Genomic DNA, 17,775 nt, shown 5'->3' with positions numbered 1-17,775 from the left:
GGGAGTTGTAGTTCACCAACACCAAAAAGGCATAAAAGGAAAGGTGGAGAGACCTTCACCTGTGTTTTCTGATGATTTGTGGTGACCCCTTTGCAAACCCCCTCACGACCCCCCACAAGTCCCAACCCCCAGGTTGAGAAACACTGAGCTAGATTATAACCACCCTGAGTCCCTTCGGGGAAAGAGGGCAGGGTCTAAATAAATAAATAAGCATTATTATTATTATTATTATTATTATTATTATTATTATTATTATTCTGTCCTCCAGTGCCTTGCCACTCACTTGAATGATGGTGTGTGTGTCAGTTTACAAACTAATAACTTTTCAGAAACTTTTTTACACAGTTGTGAAAGAAAAACAGAGTAAAAATCTGAAATATGTTTTATTCTGATTGACATCGTTTGAATGTATACACGGGACAGCGTTCACCCTACAAAGCATGTAGAAAGAGTCCAAGCCCCGAAAACTTATCTTTATTGTACAAACAACATTACACAATTTGGCCAGATGGTCACGAAGCTACGCGCTTTTACAAATATTTCCTGACTGACTAAGAAAATCCAGGAGTGTTCTTGTAAAGCCTGGTTTCAAATGAAAACAGTGTGACAGAGCTACCGGATTGAGGATAACTCAAGCCAGTTAAGAAGCTTAAAAGAGTTAGGAAGCAAAACCTGCAAATATAAGCAGAATAAAATAATGGATCTGAAGTTTTAAAATAGAAATAATGTGCAGACTCCTACCTGAGCTCAGAGGGGAAAGCTGTTATCACTGACTTCCAGCCCATCCTCAAACAGTGGAAAGGTTGGGGGAAGAAATGTATTTCTTTATGCATTTCAGGTATGTAGGAAAACAGAGCACATCATCTCCGTTGAAGACATTTATTTTTACCTTTTGTTCCTCCAGCTTTCTTGTTCAGGAGATTCTTTCAACTGATAGGACAGACAATAAGCAGGGATTGCTCAAGATTTCAGTGGCACAGCGTTTAGCCCTCCTTACTATATCAAGAGTACATTTTGGCGTGGGTGGAGAGCCTGAATATGAACTTCGAAAGAATATGCTGCGACTTTTTTTATTAGTATTAATCTACTTACAGAATGGAGGACTATGAGAGAGCAATGGCATATCTTAACCTTCTCAAGGAAAGCAGAAAGCCTTTCCTTTTGTTTAGCAACCAGCATAGCAGGATATGAAATCTATTGTGAATTGCTGTATCCTTCCTTGGTCTTCACCTAGGCTGGGCTGTTCTGTGCACGTTTTGTGAGCCTTTTCTTCCTCTTCTCCATAATCTCTGAAAACCGCTTCACCCACTGGTTTTTGTTGCATGTTCCAATAACACAGCAAGCTAAGCGTTTGCCAGCATTTCCATTCTCCAAACTGGCTGGGTTGTTCCCTTTCCCAAGGTCATCTTCCTGTGCATGGATCACAACAGATCTTCCCATAATGGTATATGGACCAAAAAGAGTGGCTGCAAGATTGGTCTTATATTTTTTAATTTTGCCTTCTTTGGAATAGAAGTTGCCAAAGTCTCCAGGATGGGAAGGGTGATTGACTTTAAAAGGGTTGTAGTGTCCCCCAGCTGAGTCACAGCTGTCACTGAGGTCTCCATACTGGTGGACATGAATCGCTCTGCCAGACAAGTTGGCACCTGTAGGAAACCCATCCAAATAGAAAATAGCCTCCGGTCTTCCATACGGGTAGGTTTGTTTGAACAGAACTTGTCCTGTCACTTGTGGCATGCCTGCATCCAGTTTGGTGCTGGGCTTCACTGTGCAAACAGCATAAGCAGTCCCGTTAGATGTAAGTACCTCCTCATAGACCTGTGGGTAGAGCAAACTCAACCAAAGGTCATTGATTTTTTTCTGAATGTCTTGAAGTGGGCTCACTTTGGTAGGTTGGACATCTCCTGTCGAGACATTGGATGCACAAACAGTCAAGCCAGGGATGAGAAACAGCAGCAGGAACATGGTGGAGATACTGGGAATCTGCAGAAGACTATGAAAGAATGCAGAGAGGAATGATCATATCTGTATATGTGTATAAAAGAAACGGTACTATTTCATTATCTGGGTGGTGGTCAAAAGAGGGTGCTAGACAGAAAAGAATAGTCCATTTTATGGGGAGAGGGGGCGGTTTTGAAGAAGTACAATTTTCCTGTTATTCCCCCTTCCCATGTCCCCATAATAGACACAATCCTTGTTTATAAAATGGGAAGTGGAAAGGGGGAATAACCAGTGAAAACAGTGAGGAATGCTTTTCCTCCTTCAACTCCCCCCTCCCATAAAATGAACTATCCTTCTCTGTCTAACACCCCCTTTTGGTCTCTGCCCAGATAATAGAACAGTACCAAAGAAACCATCAAAGCCCAAGCAAATCAATACAAAAGATCTTTTTTTTCCTTAGCTACAATCACATCCCATGATTTCTCAAAGGAGCTCAGGATACTACAGACATGGTTCTCCCTCTCCTTATACCATTCTAGCAATAGCACTAAAGACACTAAAAAAGAACAAGAGATCCAATGAGTTTTGTCGCTCAGTGTGGGCACAGGGTGACAAGTGCAACACTTTAATACCACACTACTGTAGCATTGCTATTGTTTACCATCATGTACATTAGTTTGATACTCTTTACCGGAGTTCTGGAAAGTATGTAGATATATTAATATTACCACATTCATTTCAGATGGGATGACGAAGTCTGAGAATTGCTGGAACCTCTAGAAAACTAATGGCTGGTGTAAGATGTACGTAAGGGGTTGTTGTTGGTTTTTTTTGTTTTTTTTGTCATGTCAGGAGCGACTTGAGAAACTGCAAGTTTCTTCTGGTGTGAGAGAATTGGCTGTCTGCAAGGACGTTGCCCAGGGGATGCCCAGATGATTTGATGTTTTTATCATCCTTGTGGAAGGCTTCTCTCATGTCTCCGCATGAGGAGCTGGAGCTGATAGAGGAAGCTCATCCGCCTCTCCCCGGATTTGAACCTGCGACCTGTTGGTCTTCAGTCCTGCCGGTACAGGGGTTTAACCCACTGCGCCACCGGGGGCTCCGGACGTAAGGGGGGGGGGTAGACTCAGGGCCCTTCCACAAAGCCCTGTATCCCAGAATATCAAAGCAAAAAATCCCACATTATCTGAGTGTGGACTCAGATAACCCAGTACAAAGCAGATATTGTGAGATTTTCTGCCTTGATATTCTGGGATATAGGGCTGTGTGAAAGGGCCCTTACTTTCTGGTTGTTAAATTGCCATTTAGAGCAAATTCAGACATAGGGGAATTCTTTACATTCTCATTTTTATGTAAAAGTAACAAGGAGGTTCCAGAAGTGACGGGAGCAGTGGCATAGGGTGGAAGAAAGGTTGCTCTTAGAGTAGCCTGTGTGTTGGGGGGTGGGAGGGGTGGAGGGGGGAGGCTGCAAAAAAAAATAATACTTTTTCCCCAAACCTTAAATTATTTCCTCCTTTTTCTCTTCCAATTTTCCCAATGGAAATCCCCCAACTCCACTGCAGAAACCACAGGAGGGCCCTTTTTTGCCTGAACATCTTCTCTGGGGTTGTTTGGTGGTAAAAGCAAAAACAACTAACAGTCCAGACACATTTCTTTTTACAATATATTTGATTTAGTCCTTAACCATCAGCAAATGTGGCGGCTACAGTGGGAAGTCAGTCACACAGTAATTTACTTCTAAAATCCCTTAGCATTGAAACAGAACGGTCGGTCAGCATTCCTTGGGGGTTTTTTTAATTCACAAATTCTTCATTATGGTTTAAACTGGAGAAATGTGACAACACAGTTTTGACTTTCCCCCTCATCATTCCCCAGAATTGGCATCTTTTCCCTCATAGATTTGGGGGCAATGGGTTTTAGGAAAGCAAGGTTTAAATATCACGGGGGAAGCTCTGTACCTGACGACAGCCAGCTAGACCGTCTAAATGGGATAAAATTGTTTAGATTACATTTGCTATTTTCAGGGCAGGCTGTGAGTTCAGACCACTTCTACCATAATCACATATACACACAACTGTTTTCATTGTTGGGTTCTAAAAGTTACTGCAAAGTTCCTACCTTGAGCACAAGATTCCTCAAGCAAAGATTTTGTTTTCCTGAAACACTTCTCGGTTGGTTGCAGTCTCTTCATGCAAGCTATGGCAAGCAGTCAAGTCCAGATTCCAGAGTGCTTTGGAGCAAATGCCTATGAGCTCTAGCTGTTTGTGTAAAAGTTAGGTAATACTAATATATGGGAGGGGTTTGCAGTCAAAATGGGGAACTGGCCGCTTAAAGCAAAACTGGAGCCTGAGCCTGACACGTTTCCCAACAAAACAGAATGAGGGATTTTAAATTAACCCCCCCCCCCTTTGTATTATTTCATGTGTTCTAGCAGATGACTTACAGTGCAGTGAGAGGGGAAAATATTTAGTTAAGGTTGCACTGCTGTCTTTGTTCAGTCGGTTTTTTTCATGCTAATTTGCTGATGGGTTCATAAAAAAATTGGCCAGCTAAGTGGCAATGTTTTCCTTGTTATCAAGGCTTATGGAAGCTGCTTATGAAACTTGTCATTGCAATCAACATGTGATTTGCAGGAACAAATGGCTATAATTATAAAAATCCAACAGCAGCAGCTAGGTTTTGAAAGCCTCGTGCGATAAATACAGGCATGTTTGCTTTTGCAAAATGAAAATATATTGGGAGGGTATGTAAGGAAACCAAAACAACAACAACCCTCTGCTTTGCATGTCATTGGTTGTTTCATTACCTGAACGTGATACAGATACAGATTTCAGGTTTTTAGAGATCAGATGCTCCATCATAATACTATGTGAGCATTTTAAAGACTGGAATATTAGTCTACTTCAGAATGGGCTGGAGACTTTACTAAAATCTGTTGTAGTGATTGACATGGCAGCCTGTCTGTTGCAGGGTTGAAGGGCTTTAGCTGTGTTGTTGTTGTTGTTCATTCGTTCAGTCGTCTCCGACTCTTCGTGACCTCATGGACCAGCCCACGCCAGAGCTCCCTGTCGGCCGTTACCACCCCCAGCTCCCTCAAGGTCAGTCCGGTCACTTCAAGGATGCCATCCATCCATCTTGCCCTTGGTCGGCCCCTCTTCCTTTTGCCTTCCACTTTCCCCAGCATAATTGTCTTCTCTAGGCTTTCCTGTCTCCTCATGATGTGGCCAAAGTACTTCAACTTTGTCTCTAGTATCTTTCCCTCCAGTGAGCAGTCGGGCTTTATTTCCTGGAGGATGGACTGGTTGGATCTTCTCGCAGTCCAAGGCACTCTCAGCACTTTCCTCCAACACCACAGCTCAAAAGCATCGATCTTCCTTCGCTCAGCCTTCCCTAAGGTCCAGCTCTCACATCCGTAGGTTACTACAGGGAATACCATGGCTTTGACTAGGCGGATCTTTGTTGCCAGTCTGATGTCTCTACTCTTCACTATTTTATCGAGACTGGACATTGCTCTCCTCCCAAGAAGTAAACGTCTTCTGATTTCCTGGCCACAGTCTGCATCTGCAGTAATCTTTGCACCTAGAAATACAAAGTCTGTCACAGCCTCCACGGTTTCTCCCTCTATTTTCCAGTTGTCAATCATTCTTGTTGCCATAATCTTGGTTTTTTTGACGTTGAGCTGCAACCCGGCTTTTGCGCTTTCTTCTTTCACCTTGATTAGAAGGCTCCTCAGCTCCTCCTCGCTTTCGGCCATCAGGGTGGTGTCATCTGCATATCTGAGGTTGTTAATGTTTCTGCCAGCAATTTTCACCCCAGCTTTGCATTCATCCAGCCCCGCACATCGCATGATGTGTTCTGCATACAAGTTAAAAAGGTTGGGTGAGAGGATGCAGCCTTGCCGTACGCCTTTCCCAATCTTGAACCAGTCTGTTGTTCCGTGGTCAGTTCTGACTGTTGCTACTTGGTCCTTGTACAGATTCCTCAGGAGAGAGACAAGGTGGCTTGGGATGGCTTTAGCTGTACCATCAACCAAAAGTTCCTATCACTTAATACCATATGCATTCTGCTGCTGGTTTGCCTCCCCCACTCAGCCCGTGATTCCCCCCTCCCTAGCTATTAACAGATAAAACCCACATGGGACATATAAAACTGAAAAATTGCCCCTTCTTTTTATTCCTGAGGAATTTGGGAGAGTTTTGGCAACAAAAGAGAAGTTGGAAGCCACAGGTGACCTACCAGCCACATTTTCTCACTGTTCTCTTCAAGTCTTCAACTATTAGAAGCACAAATTAGATTTTCCATATCAATCCATGGAGGTTTTCTCTTACTAATTATTCTTTGCTTAGGACAGTGATTCCCAACCTTTTTTGACCAGGGAGCACTTTCTAACATTAGTACCAAAAGAGTTACGAATAAGTTTTTAGCCAACTTTATTCGGTTTGAGGTGCTGATTCAGAAAATTGCATTGTATAGACCATATCAACTCTAGTTTCTGATACAGAAGATATGCCATCCAGTAGTCACCATCTGCTTGCCCACAGAAAACCATATTTAATAATCCAGAGCTGATATGGTATTAGCAATCTTTCATGGGTAGTCAGCCTCTCCTTTCCCAACATCCCCATTGCCTCGGCACTATAAGAGGGTGTCATGAGACTAGACACTCTCATTGCCACATGGTTTTCAGGCAACAATGTAGTAATGGTGAGGCCGTAGACCATATTTCCGTTATTGCAAACCACTGGTGGTTCATGAACCATATTTATTTATTTTTATTTATTTACTGTATTTGTATAGTGCCCTTCTCAGCCCTCAGGTGACTCAGGGCAGTTGGGAACCACTGTTGGGAACCACTGGCTTAGGAGAACAATATCCTTGTTGCTCCCTTGGAACATGAGAAACTCCTGTCTAAATGCACTCTTTATGCCCCATCCCATCCCCATCTCATCCTTTTTTCATCTGGAGTAATGCTCATTGTTATCCATAGGATGCCCTTCCAAAGTATTCACTTAGGGGTCTTCTGATATGTGTGAATGGGAATCATTAATATTTAGATGGCTTCAGTTTGGAAAAGTGATTGGACTACAGTTCTTTGACCTCTCCAGCCAACAGGGATAGTGTGGCCACTTTGGGAATTGCAGCCCAAAAAAGTAACTTTTCTAGGTTGAGGTCTCTGCTCATTTTGCCACATACCGGTCTGTCTAGTTGTCTAGAATAGATATCTAGATATCTAGACAGACCAGTCTGTGGCAAAATGAGCAGATTTCATTATACTGGGCCTTTTCATGAAGCAAATTATCTTAAGAACTTGAATGGTAGCCAAATATTGCTGCCTGTTTTCCAAGGCAAGGTGCAAGGTGTTTCCATCTAAAGTGCTTTGAGGCAGATTTGCGGAAGTCCCATACAATGCAAGACTTTGCCCATGTAATAAACAGGATGTTTAATGCTTGTATCACAACTTATTACCCAGCAGTTTTTACAAGCAAGCTCACCTACATATTATTACCCTACTACTGAGCAACCTTCCCGGTAGATCAGCCCAATTCCAAATAAAGTTTTTACTAGGTGACAATTTCCCTCATGTTACTTTGGCTGTTGCCAAGTTTCCATCTGGGGTAGCCAGGATCAGACAACTTCCTGTATTAGGCTCAGGTTGAAACTTTACTTGTATATATTTGCAGTGTTTTACCATTGTTCATATGCATCTAGAATGGCACCCGTCCTGTTTTTAAGTGGTCTTATCAGTTTATGAATCTGTGGCACACCTTTTCCACTGAGCAATTTGGGTCTTTGGACTGTAATAAAGATTGATTGATTGATTGATTGATAGCATAGATATTTGAAGGAACAAAATAAGAATTGTCTAAATAAAAGCTCAAAAACATCAAATGAGGCAACCTAAATGATAAAATGTAAATTTCAGTCAATTCTACTAGACTTGGGCCTGATCACTGTTAACAAAAAGATTTGTAGTTTGCAGAGAGCCATTTTCATTTAATTTACAAAAGAAGAAAGAGTAAGAGAGAAAAGAAAATATCAGCAAAATGGATTCAGAGAGACGATATATTCAGAATGAGTTAAGTCCACAAAATACCTAAGCCTCCTTCATTTTTTCTTGGAACGTAATCTTTCTTGGAACGTAATCCTCCAGAGAGAACACTTAGAACTCACTTTCCCAGTGGCACTAGCATAGGGTGGCCATTGAAAGTTCCTCTTGGAGCATTATTTTTAATTGCTTTGTATTTGTATTTTGCTTTGTATTGTGGTTGTTATTGCATGTATTGATGTATTGGGGGCTCGGCCTCATGTAAGCCGCACCGAGTCCCTTGGGAGATGGTAGCGGGGTATAAATAAAGTATTATTATTATTATTATTATTATTATTATTATGGGAGTTGAAGTTTTTCTATCTCTGTGATCTCTCAGCCAATAAAAAGCCTGGTGTTTTCCATGATCTGACTGGCTGAGAACAGACACAACCATCAACTACAATTTCCAAATGGTTTGTGTAAAACTTAAAATAATTCTTAAAAATCAGTAGATTAGTGAATTGTTTTGGCCTGAAGTTATAAATGGGATCTACAACTGAGATAGGTTTCATGCAGATAGGCCTTAAAATGGCTGAGGATTGAGTCTTTATTTATTTATTTATTTATTTATTTGGTGCATTTATTAACCGCCATTCTCAGCCCTGGGGCGACTCATGGCGGTGTTTAAAGCTTTAAAGCTTCCCATTATAGCCAATGGGAATGAAACAGAAAACACCCCTCTCTTTTCGGGTAACTTTCCAGTAAATGACATGAGGGAGCGGATGAACATGGACCCGAAAACAGCATGCCTTTTGGCCTGAATGTACATGCCTAATGTCTACATGGAATTTTGTTCATGTAATTATTCCTAATGGTGATTACAGTATATGTTTTTAATAATTTTATATGGTTTTTATAATGAACATTACATGTTTTAATTGTGTTTTATGACTATTGTGGCATTGAATTGTTGCCAGTTGTAAGCCGCCATGAGTCGCCTTCGGGCTGAGAAAGGCGGCATAGAAATACCATAAATAAATAAATAAAACTGCTTGACTTCTGGTTGAGCAATTTGAAGAGCTGCTTCAGATGCATTGCTCTTTTCATGCACAGAATAAATATATTCATATTTAAGGATAAACACACATTAACATTATTAGTCTGGGGTATTTTTTTTCTCTCTTTCTTCTTTCTTTTGCCCTGTACTTTCTATAATAATATTCATGATTTTATCATTGTATATTTGAAAACTTAATAAAAATTATTTTTTAAAAAAATATATTAGTCTGGGGTATTAATACATTGCATGTTTCCCTTTTTGTTTTCTGACATGAGGAGACTGTTTGAGGAGCTGATATTAATGGCTTGGGTCCCTGTTGAATGTGCAGCAGCCATGCAATATACAGAGCAATCATTAAAAAGATCCTCCAGCTCTACCTGTCTTTTCTTCAGTTGTGGAGCTTTCTAATTTGCTCCGTCAAGTTGGGAATAATGCATCGAGTTCTGGACCTTTCATCTCAAAAAAGATATTGTACAGTTGGGAGAGGTGCAGAAAAGAGCAGTAAGATCTGAGGAATGAGGAAAGCTAAAACATTTTATTGTATTTTATTTTTAGTTTTGAAAGGTATCTAAACTAGTGTTTGAGGGAAATGATAGAGGTTTATTCATTTATGCATAGTGTAGAAAAGGTAGAGAGGAATAAATTTTCCTTCTCCTGTAATTTCAAAACTTGAGGAAGCCCAATGAAATTGACTGGAAGCTTATTCAGGGCAGATAAAAGAAAACACTTTAAAAAACTAATTAATGTATGAAATTCTCTGCTACAAAATGTGGTGGTGGCTACTCGATTAGATGCTTTTAAAGAGAATTAGATAATTCATGGAATATAGCTCTATAAAGAGACATTAAACATGACATGTACAACAAAATATTGCCGTGCACAGTGTTTCTGTTCTCTGTTCCAGTTAATTCACCATGCACACGTCCTTCTCTTCAATTTTCCATTCCTTTCCCCAGACCAATATTTTTTCCCCATGATGGAAATCCGGCATTTCATAACCCCTAAGCCTGCTCAGTCCTCACTGGACTATTTTTCAGTCTCATCCATCCCTGCAGTTTTTCCTCTTAACTATTTTGTTTTTGTATTTGCACCAGTCATCTCAGCTGCTACATCACCATTAAAACCGAGCTTTCATTTTGTCTCTATAGATGTAAATAATGACTATGCTGTATGGAACGTCTCAGTTCTGCAGATAATAGAACACTATTGTTTTGGGAACAATAGTGTGAAAACCTGTGGCCTTCATAGCCTGAGTCTATTCGCACCACATAGTTACAGCACTATCATCCCACTTTAACTTACATGGCTCTGCCTTATGGAATCCTGGGATTTGTAGTTTAGGGAGGAGCACTTGGAATTATCAGCCAATGCACTCCAGTGCATCACCAAACTACAAATCTCAGGATTCCATAGGATGGAAGCATGAGAGTTAAAATGGAATCATAATATTATATTTGTGTCATGTAGATGAGTCCCTAATTATAGATTTCCCAAAATCATCTGTTGGTCATCACAGGGCACAGGATTTTGGACAAAATAGATTTTTGGTCTGATTTTTCCATTTAAAGCCGTTTTTTCACTATAATGTTTTCTATTACCCTCTTTTATAAGCTATTTAAAAACTGAAACTCTGTTTATGATGGAAGATGTACCAAAACCTTTCAGTATTAATTGGGGTGGAACAGTAGGGGTTTGTTTTTTTTACAGATATATGTTTGACTATGGAAATAAATGCACTTAACAGCACTAGTCTTGAAAAATAATCCAAGGCCCACTTCAGTTGCAAAACACAGCCACCTTTCTCTTACTTTAGAACACACAGAGCAAAGTTGGAGAACCTGCCAAACTAGCTCAGACAGGCACATCCCAAATTGAAAGAGATGTTGCAGTTTTCAGCAGCTGGATAATCCTGTTTGTATTTGAAAGAGAGCAAATGTTTATACTTAATATGCTTTGTCTCATGTGTGAAACTCCATCTAGCTAGGAGTCATTGCCAGTGCCCAGAAGTGTTCCCCTGTTTGTTTACACGTCCATCCACTCATCCGTCCAACCTTGGGGGAATCTCAAACTTGTAAGATCTACTTTGGTTATTTTTATTTGAACTCCAACAGTCACCAACTGGAGCCAGTTGTTAAAGTTAAGGCTGCCATTTGCTCTCATTATTGCTTTCAGTATTTATCCTACACTGTATGGAGACACAGGCTGGATCTACACTGCCATGTAATACAGTTCAATTGTCGTGAACCAGAAGCCTTAAAGGAGCCAAACACAAGTGAAAGGTCCAAACAAGGTTTATTAAAGTAACAAAAATAGCTTAGAAACACTTAACTCAGTGTATCTAGCAAGAAAACAAAGTCTGTAGCAAACTGCTATGCAAAGAATGCAACTTGGAGAATAATCCGGATTATACAGGAATATAATCTGGGATAACAAAAACTTTAAGCAATCTGCTTCAAAATCACAGAGTTCAATAAACACAATGTAGCAAGGTGGAAGCAAGCAAAAACGTAGTCAGGAAACAGTCCAAAGTCGAGGCATGTCCAAAAGCAGAAGTTAAGTCCAAAATGCGATGTCGTCATCCCAAAAACAATCCGAAGTCAGCAAGGAAGTAGAAGTCAGCACTTACAGGATTCCAGTCAGTAGAAGCATGAAAGCACAGCGATCGGCAGTCCCAGGACCCAAGGCAAGAGTAATGGCAGCAACAAAGTCCCAAGCCCAATACAACACTTTGCCTACTGCAAAGTTCCAATAGTTTGATACCTTACTTTTATTCTATAACTCCTCATCAGAGGTGGAAATGGACTCCACCCTGTCATCATTGCTCTCAGGTGCCTTTGCTTCCACAGCTGCTCTCCACTGCCCGTCCCTTCAACTTTTCCAGCGTCTATCAAAACTTAGATCACCCCATGTATTTCCAGGTTACCAGTCTCCCGAAAACCCTTCAAACTCCTCACTTGATGTAGGTTGGGTACATATGTCCCTGATCTCTTGTACACGGATCCAATCTAACCCATCCTCCTCCCTGTCATCACTCCCAGTTTCATCACTCCCCGTGAACCCCATGAAGTTTTCCTCCTCAGTTGGAGCATTAAGTATTTCACGGATCCGCTTCCTTTCTCTCTCTTCATCTGACTCTTGATCCCGAGTAACCCGCTTCAAACCTCTACATTCCTCTCCCTCCTCCTCCATTTCAGAGTCAGTGAACCCTTTGAATGCCTCAGTATCTGTAGGTGTCATGAATATTTCCCTAATTCGCTTTCTTTGCTGCTCTTGATCCAACACCTGAGCAGCCCTCTTTGCCCTTCTACTACTCGTTGTAGCTTGCTCAGCACACTCTACTACAACATCAATTCAGTTATCTGCATTCTGAAATTGCATTATATGGCAGTGTAGATGCAGCCACATAGGGCCTTCTCGGCTGTGACATCTTGATTATTTATTTTATTATTTTTTCCATTTTTTTCTGGCTGAACTGTTAGCAATTATGATGCAAACAGGTAATACTCTGATATTTGTGGATTTAACATACTTGGATTATTCCATTTTGTTCCATTGTCATCTAATAACATTCACACTCAAAACTGCACAGTTAAAATACCCCCCAAAATTACAAAAATTATCTCACAATGTTTTAAGTAAGTTTACAATTTTGTATTAGCCACATTGAAAGGGAGTGGGTGAGCGGTTGAGCAAATGGGCAAGCAGGGGGTGGCGTGACGTGACGAAAAGGCAGGTGGGTAGGCAAGTGAGCAGGCGAGAGGGGAGGGTAGATGAGAGATGGGCAAGCAGGTGTACTCGCCAGGAGAGAGAGAGTGCTGCATGCCCCTTCTGGCACCGGTACCATAGGTTTGCCACCACTGGCCTAGGAGCTTATCTACAAATGGGAAAAACCTCTCAGGCTGGAACCAGACAGGCCCTTGTCCAGAAGCATCCATATTAAAATAACATGGATGTTTTGGGGGCCTGTCCATACCTACCTCAGAAAGAGCACACTTTCTGGAGTGGATTGTTCAGACGTTCTTTCAGGACTAGTCCGAGAGATCATCCAGAGGCCCTCCTCCCTCCCCCTAAGCTCCCAGACCCCTTAGAAAAGTATAAAAAAACTTACCAGGCCTGCAGTATTCTCTCGGAGCAGCTCTCCTGGCATGTGCAAATGACGTGCCAGGACATCTGGGATGGGGAGGGGGGGGGGGCTCTCCTGGGGGCATCATTTGTACATTGCTGCGCCAAGGGAATACTGCAGGCCTGGTAAGTTGTTGGTTGTTGTTTTTTTTACTTTTTAAAAGGGTCTGGAGGTTTGGTGGTGAGGGGGGTGGGTATCCTCACAGTTTATTTAGCCCGGTAAACTGTGAGAATGGTGTCTGGACACCACTCCAGACACCGGAGATAATGCATTTATCCCTCGCCTTCCAAGAAGGCGTGGAATAAATCCACTATCAAATTAATTTGCTACAAAGCAGGGTTTTCCTGGTTTGTAGCAAATTAATTTGGGACTGTCCAGAACGTTGTCTGGACAGCCCTTGCTTCATTGTGGTAGTTCCCACAATAAAGGCCCTGTCTGGACGGGCCCTCACTCAACTCAAGTGTTCAGGCCAATTAACATAAGAAGAAAACTACATTCACATTGAACTTGGTGCCATCAGGCCAGATAATGTATGATCGGTTTTGCTCACCTAGTTTGGGTTGGATTCAAAGGATTGAGTTGTCCATGTGCCAAAATACCAACTAGGTGTTTTGCCAGAGCCAAGGGTTATTTTTCCCCCCGAACTGGACACAATGAAGACTGGTTTATAGCTAAATAAAAATATATATTACAGAAGCAGGTGTAATAACAGAATCATGGAGAAGAAACAGAAACCAAGTAAGCTTCCTCAATCATTTGTTGGGAGGTCCTGGAATGTCAACAAGGAAGATCCCAGTTTGGGCCAGCATGCAATACCTTCCTCGTCTCACCCTGCATTGAGGTTCATTTTTAGCTGATATGTGAGGGTTTTTATATCTTGCTAAGCCAGGGCGCTATGTACTGCCCAGCTGCAACTTTAATCACATCTGTTTTCCCCAGGTGTTTTAACATGGTAATGTCTTCTCATAACTCCCCAAATAAGCCAAGGTGAGCGGACATCAGCCAGCTTTACTGACTAAGGTATCCTCTGTCATTCCAAGGCCATCCCATCCCAATTATTTCTCAATCTTGAAAGTTTGCAGAAAACAGAAAAACAGCCCTTAAAGGAGAATTTATTATTTCAAGGAACATAGAAATAAATGGAGCAACTCTGCACAGTAGACACACCTCCTTGAGATTACAATAGTCTTTTGTGGGTTTCCCCTACACTAGAACATGCTGATAGACCTCACCACTTTCTATCCTCTCTCTCACTGTTCAACGCTGGAAGGATTCTCCTTGGGGCCACCGTTTTGCCATCTACAGATGAAGAGTGCTTCTTGACACCCATTACCTAGTGAAGCCTAGCCAGTTGTTCCACAAGAAAGACAGTAAAAGATTTACAGGAAAAACAATTAAATGTTTACATTTCCTCAGGCCTTTCACTGCTACTGGCTTCCCAGGCAACACCCCTTGCCCCAGTGGCAAGATCATTGCTTTTCCTGAGGTTGTAGATGTAACCAGCCATGTGGTCAGTAACATAGAGCAAATTGAGTTACCTACCCATCACTGGTTGTATGGCTGGGTGCCTTCTTTCAGTCTCAGCACAAGTGACCCATTGTTAATGGGACTTGGATGAGGTGGCAGCAGTGGAGGCCCCAAGGAAAAAGTGGTGCCAATTTACATCCAGGCAGGGGACACATGTGGGTCATTAATACAACCTCAGGTCACTTTCATACTGTTATGTGCAGAACGAATAATGTTAATCCAAAATAGCTTTGGGGCAAATTGCTCTGGTGGTATCTGGATTATTTGTGTTGGTGTAGACAAACGTCTAATTTTAGAAACCTAGTTTCGGGAGTGAACAGAGCATTTTTGTTGCTACTGTTATTAGCAGTTGGAAGCCAGGATCCCTTGCTGATCTAATGCAAAATTGATTTCAGATTAGATTAGAATTGGGGACGCACGCACACGGCATAGAGACACAGAATCACATTACCTTCCATTCACTCCTGAGTATAATGCGAACAGTCACATATATTACATAGACACGCGAGCACAAGCACACTATATTGGAGAAAAGCCAGATGTAAACAGTGGGTCCAAAAGACTGGAATGCGAGCACAACAGTCCATAAATGATTAACTCATTGTTATCTCACACTCATCACATACTGTTTCCTTTGAAGTTTCTGTCCCTTCAATTCATACTTTACTCATTAGAAAGATGCTGGCATGCACTGTTCACAAAGTAATCTTTGTGATGCCTGCCATACCAATCAGTTTCTGTTAACTTCATTTGTCTTTCTTCCCTTTCATCTCCACCCAACTATGTCTGTGATGTTTTCTCATGTAAATTTAGGGAGGAATAGTAAGGATTACAAATCTCTGTAAAAAAAGGAATATCCATCAGAACAGATATTATATAGAAAAAGGCCCTCCACTGAAGTTGCAGCTGATCATCCATGTCTGTTGTCCTATGGAAAGGAAATCTGTTGTTAATTGTGGTGTCCACTAGTTCCACCATATGCAGATCAAGGAGAAGCAACACTCATCATCCCTTTTTCCATTCCTTCCTTACTTTGCCAGACAAAGACAAAACAAATACCGCAATCATTTTCTTATTCTCAATATTTAATAATAATAATAATAATAATAATAATAATAACATACTTTATATTCCACCTTATCTCCTCGAGCGGATGCAGGGAAGATTACAGCACACATATAGAGCAAACATTCAGTGCCATTATACAATTAACAGAGACAGACATTGTATTGCCGAAGGCTTTCATGGCAGGAATCACCTCACTACCTCTGAGGGTGCTTGCTATAGATGCAGGTGAAACGTCAGGAGCGAATGCCTCTAGAACAGGGGTCCCCAAACTACGGCCCGCGGGCCGGATCCAGCCCCCCGAGGGCATCTATCTGACCCGCGGGCTGTGGAGAAGGGTGAGAGGTGGGCAAAGGGGGAGGGAGGTGGCGGGTGAAGGGGGGGAGGCAGCGGGCAAAACGGCTTGGGCCCGCTTTGTCCTCCGCCTCCGTGGGCCCAGCCTCTCCTGCCTTCGGGATGCGGCCTCGCCGCTTCCCGGAGGCAGGAGAAGGGGTGGTGGCTTCAATCCAGTCATATCCGACTCTGGGACTCTGCTGCTCATCTCCATTTCTAAGCCAAAGTGTTGTCTCAGCCGAAGTGTTGTCCATAGACACCTCCAAGGTCATGTGGCCGGCATGACTGCATGGAGCGCCGTTACCTTCCTGACGGATCTACTCTCATTTGCATGTTTTCAAACTGCTAGGTTTATATTTATTTTAAACTGCTAAGTTTATATTTGTTAAAATAGTTCTTCATTTTAATTATTGTATTATTTAAAGTGTTTTTTGCACTACAAATAAGATATGTGAGGTGTGGATAGGAATTCATTCATGTTTTTTTTTTTCAAATTATAATCTAGCCCTCCAACAGTTTGAGGGACTGTGACCCGGCCCTCTGTTCAAAAAGTTTGGGGACCCCTGCTCTAGAACATGGCCATATAGCCCGAAAAAACTTATAGCAACCTAGAGACAGATATTACATAAACAGATGTAAAGGCTTCCCATCTTTTTCCATCTCCAGCATCTGGAGGTTGTCCTCGACTCCAGTCACGGGGGTTGTTTTCGCTCTATTTTCCATGCCGGGGAGCTTTGCTGTCCTTAGACACTCTCCGAATCGAATCACATGGACATCTTTTATTATGTCCCCACCAAAGCAGTACCTATTTATCTACTCACATTGTTGTTTTCAAACTGCTAGGTGAGCAGAAGCTAGGCTGATGGTTGGCAGCTCACCCCAACCTGGGCTTGAACTGTTGACCTTTCAATTGGCAAGAAATTCTGCAGCTGGCAATTTAACCCACTGTACTAAAGCCCGACCCAAAGCACAATGCCTTCTTGCATGTTGTCAGAGGAAATGGGGTAATCTCAGCTACCTATTTCAGCCATGTATAAATATGTGAGAGGAAGCCACAGGGAGGAGGGAGCAAGCTTGTTTTCTGCTTCCTTGGAGACTAGGACGCGGAACAATGGCTTCAAACTACAAGAGAGGAGATTCCATCTGAACATGAGGAAGAACTTCCTGACTGTGAGAGCCGTTCAGCAGTGGAACTCTTTGCCCCGGAGTGTGGTGGAGGCTCCTTCTTTGGAAGCTTTTAAGCAGAGGCTGGATGGCCATTTGTCAAGGGTGATTTGAATGCAATATTCCTGCTTCTTGGCAGGGGGTTGGACTGGATGGCCCATGAGGTCTCTTCCAACTCTTTGATTCTATGATTCTATGATTCTATTTGTCTTCTGCAGTGATGTCTGAACTAGTGTCTTTCAAAGGTGGCCTCCTATCTCTCCAGTGCCATAGTTGCCTACATTGTAAGCCAACACACTTAAAAATTTGTTTATGAAACATACCTAGTAATGTACATCTGCATATGATTTTCAAAGGCAAACCATTCTGTCCCCCATGGGTATGTTTAAGTGGATTCAGTCATGGTTGGCTTCTACTTTCTAATTTTATATTTTGCCTCTGTAATATGTTGTTGTTATGTTTTTCATAGATTGTGTATCTTCTGTTTAGCGAATGGTTTAACACTAAAACAAATAAATTAATAAATGGTTGAAA

The 17,775-nt window shown here is 41.9% G+C and overlaps 1 protein-coding gene across 1 annotated transcript; it reads right to left on the bottom strand.

The window, feature by feature from the left end:
* Nucleotides 1-364: 364 nt before the first annotated feature.
* On the bottom strand, nt 365-4,226 carry SOD3 (superoxide dismutase 3). Its single transcript, XM_060777873.2, has 2 exons — nt 4,060-4,226; nt 365-1,993 (listed from the first exon to the last, which is right to left on the bottom strand). The coding sequence occupies exon 2, from the start codon at nt 1,963-1,965 to the stop codon at nt 1,231-1,233; it is 735 nt and encodes a 244-aa protein (XP_060633856.2). The 5' UTR covers nt 1,966-1,993; nt 4,060-4,226; the 3' UTR covers nt 365-1,230.
* Between the last annotated feature and the right edge of the window lie 13,549 nt (nt 4,227-17,775).

Source organism: Anolis sagrei, chromosome 5 (assembly GCF_037176765.1).
Source record: "Anolis sagrei isolate rAnoSag1 chromosome 5, rAnoSag1.mat, whole genome shotgun sequence".
Taxonomy (NCBI): Eukaryota; Metazoa; Chordata; class Lepidosauria; order Squamata; family Dactyloidae; genus Anolis; species Anolis sagrei.
The sequence above is the reverse complement of the archived record's forward strand: the minus strand, read 5'-3'. Positions and strand labels throughout refer to the sequence as shown.

Bases quoted from the DNA above. Each gene is read 5' to 3' on its own strand.
- SOD3 (XM_060777873.2), bottom strand. From the start codon at position 1,965: ATGTTCCTGCTGCTGTTTCTCATCCCTGGCTTGACTGTTTGTGCATCC.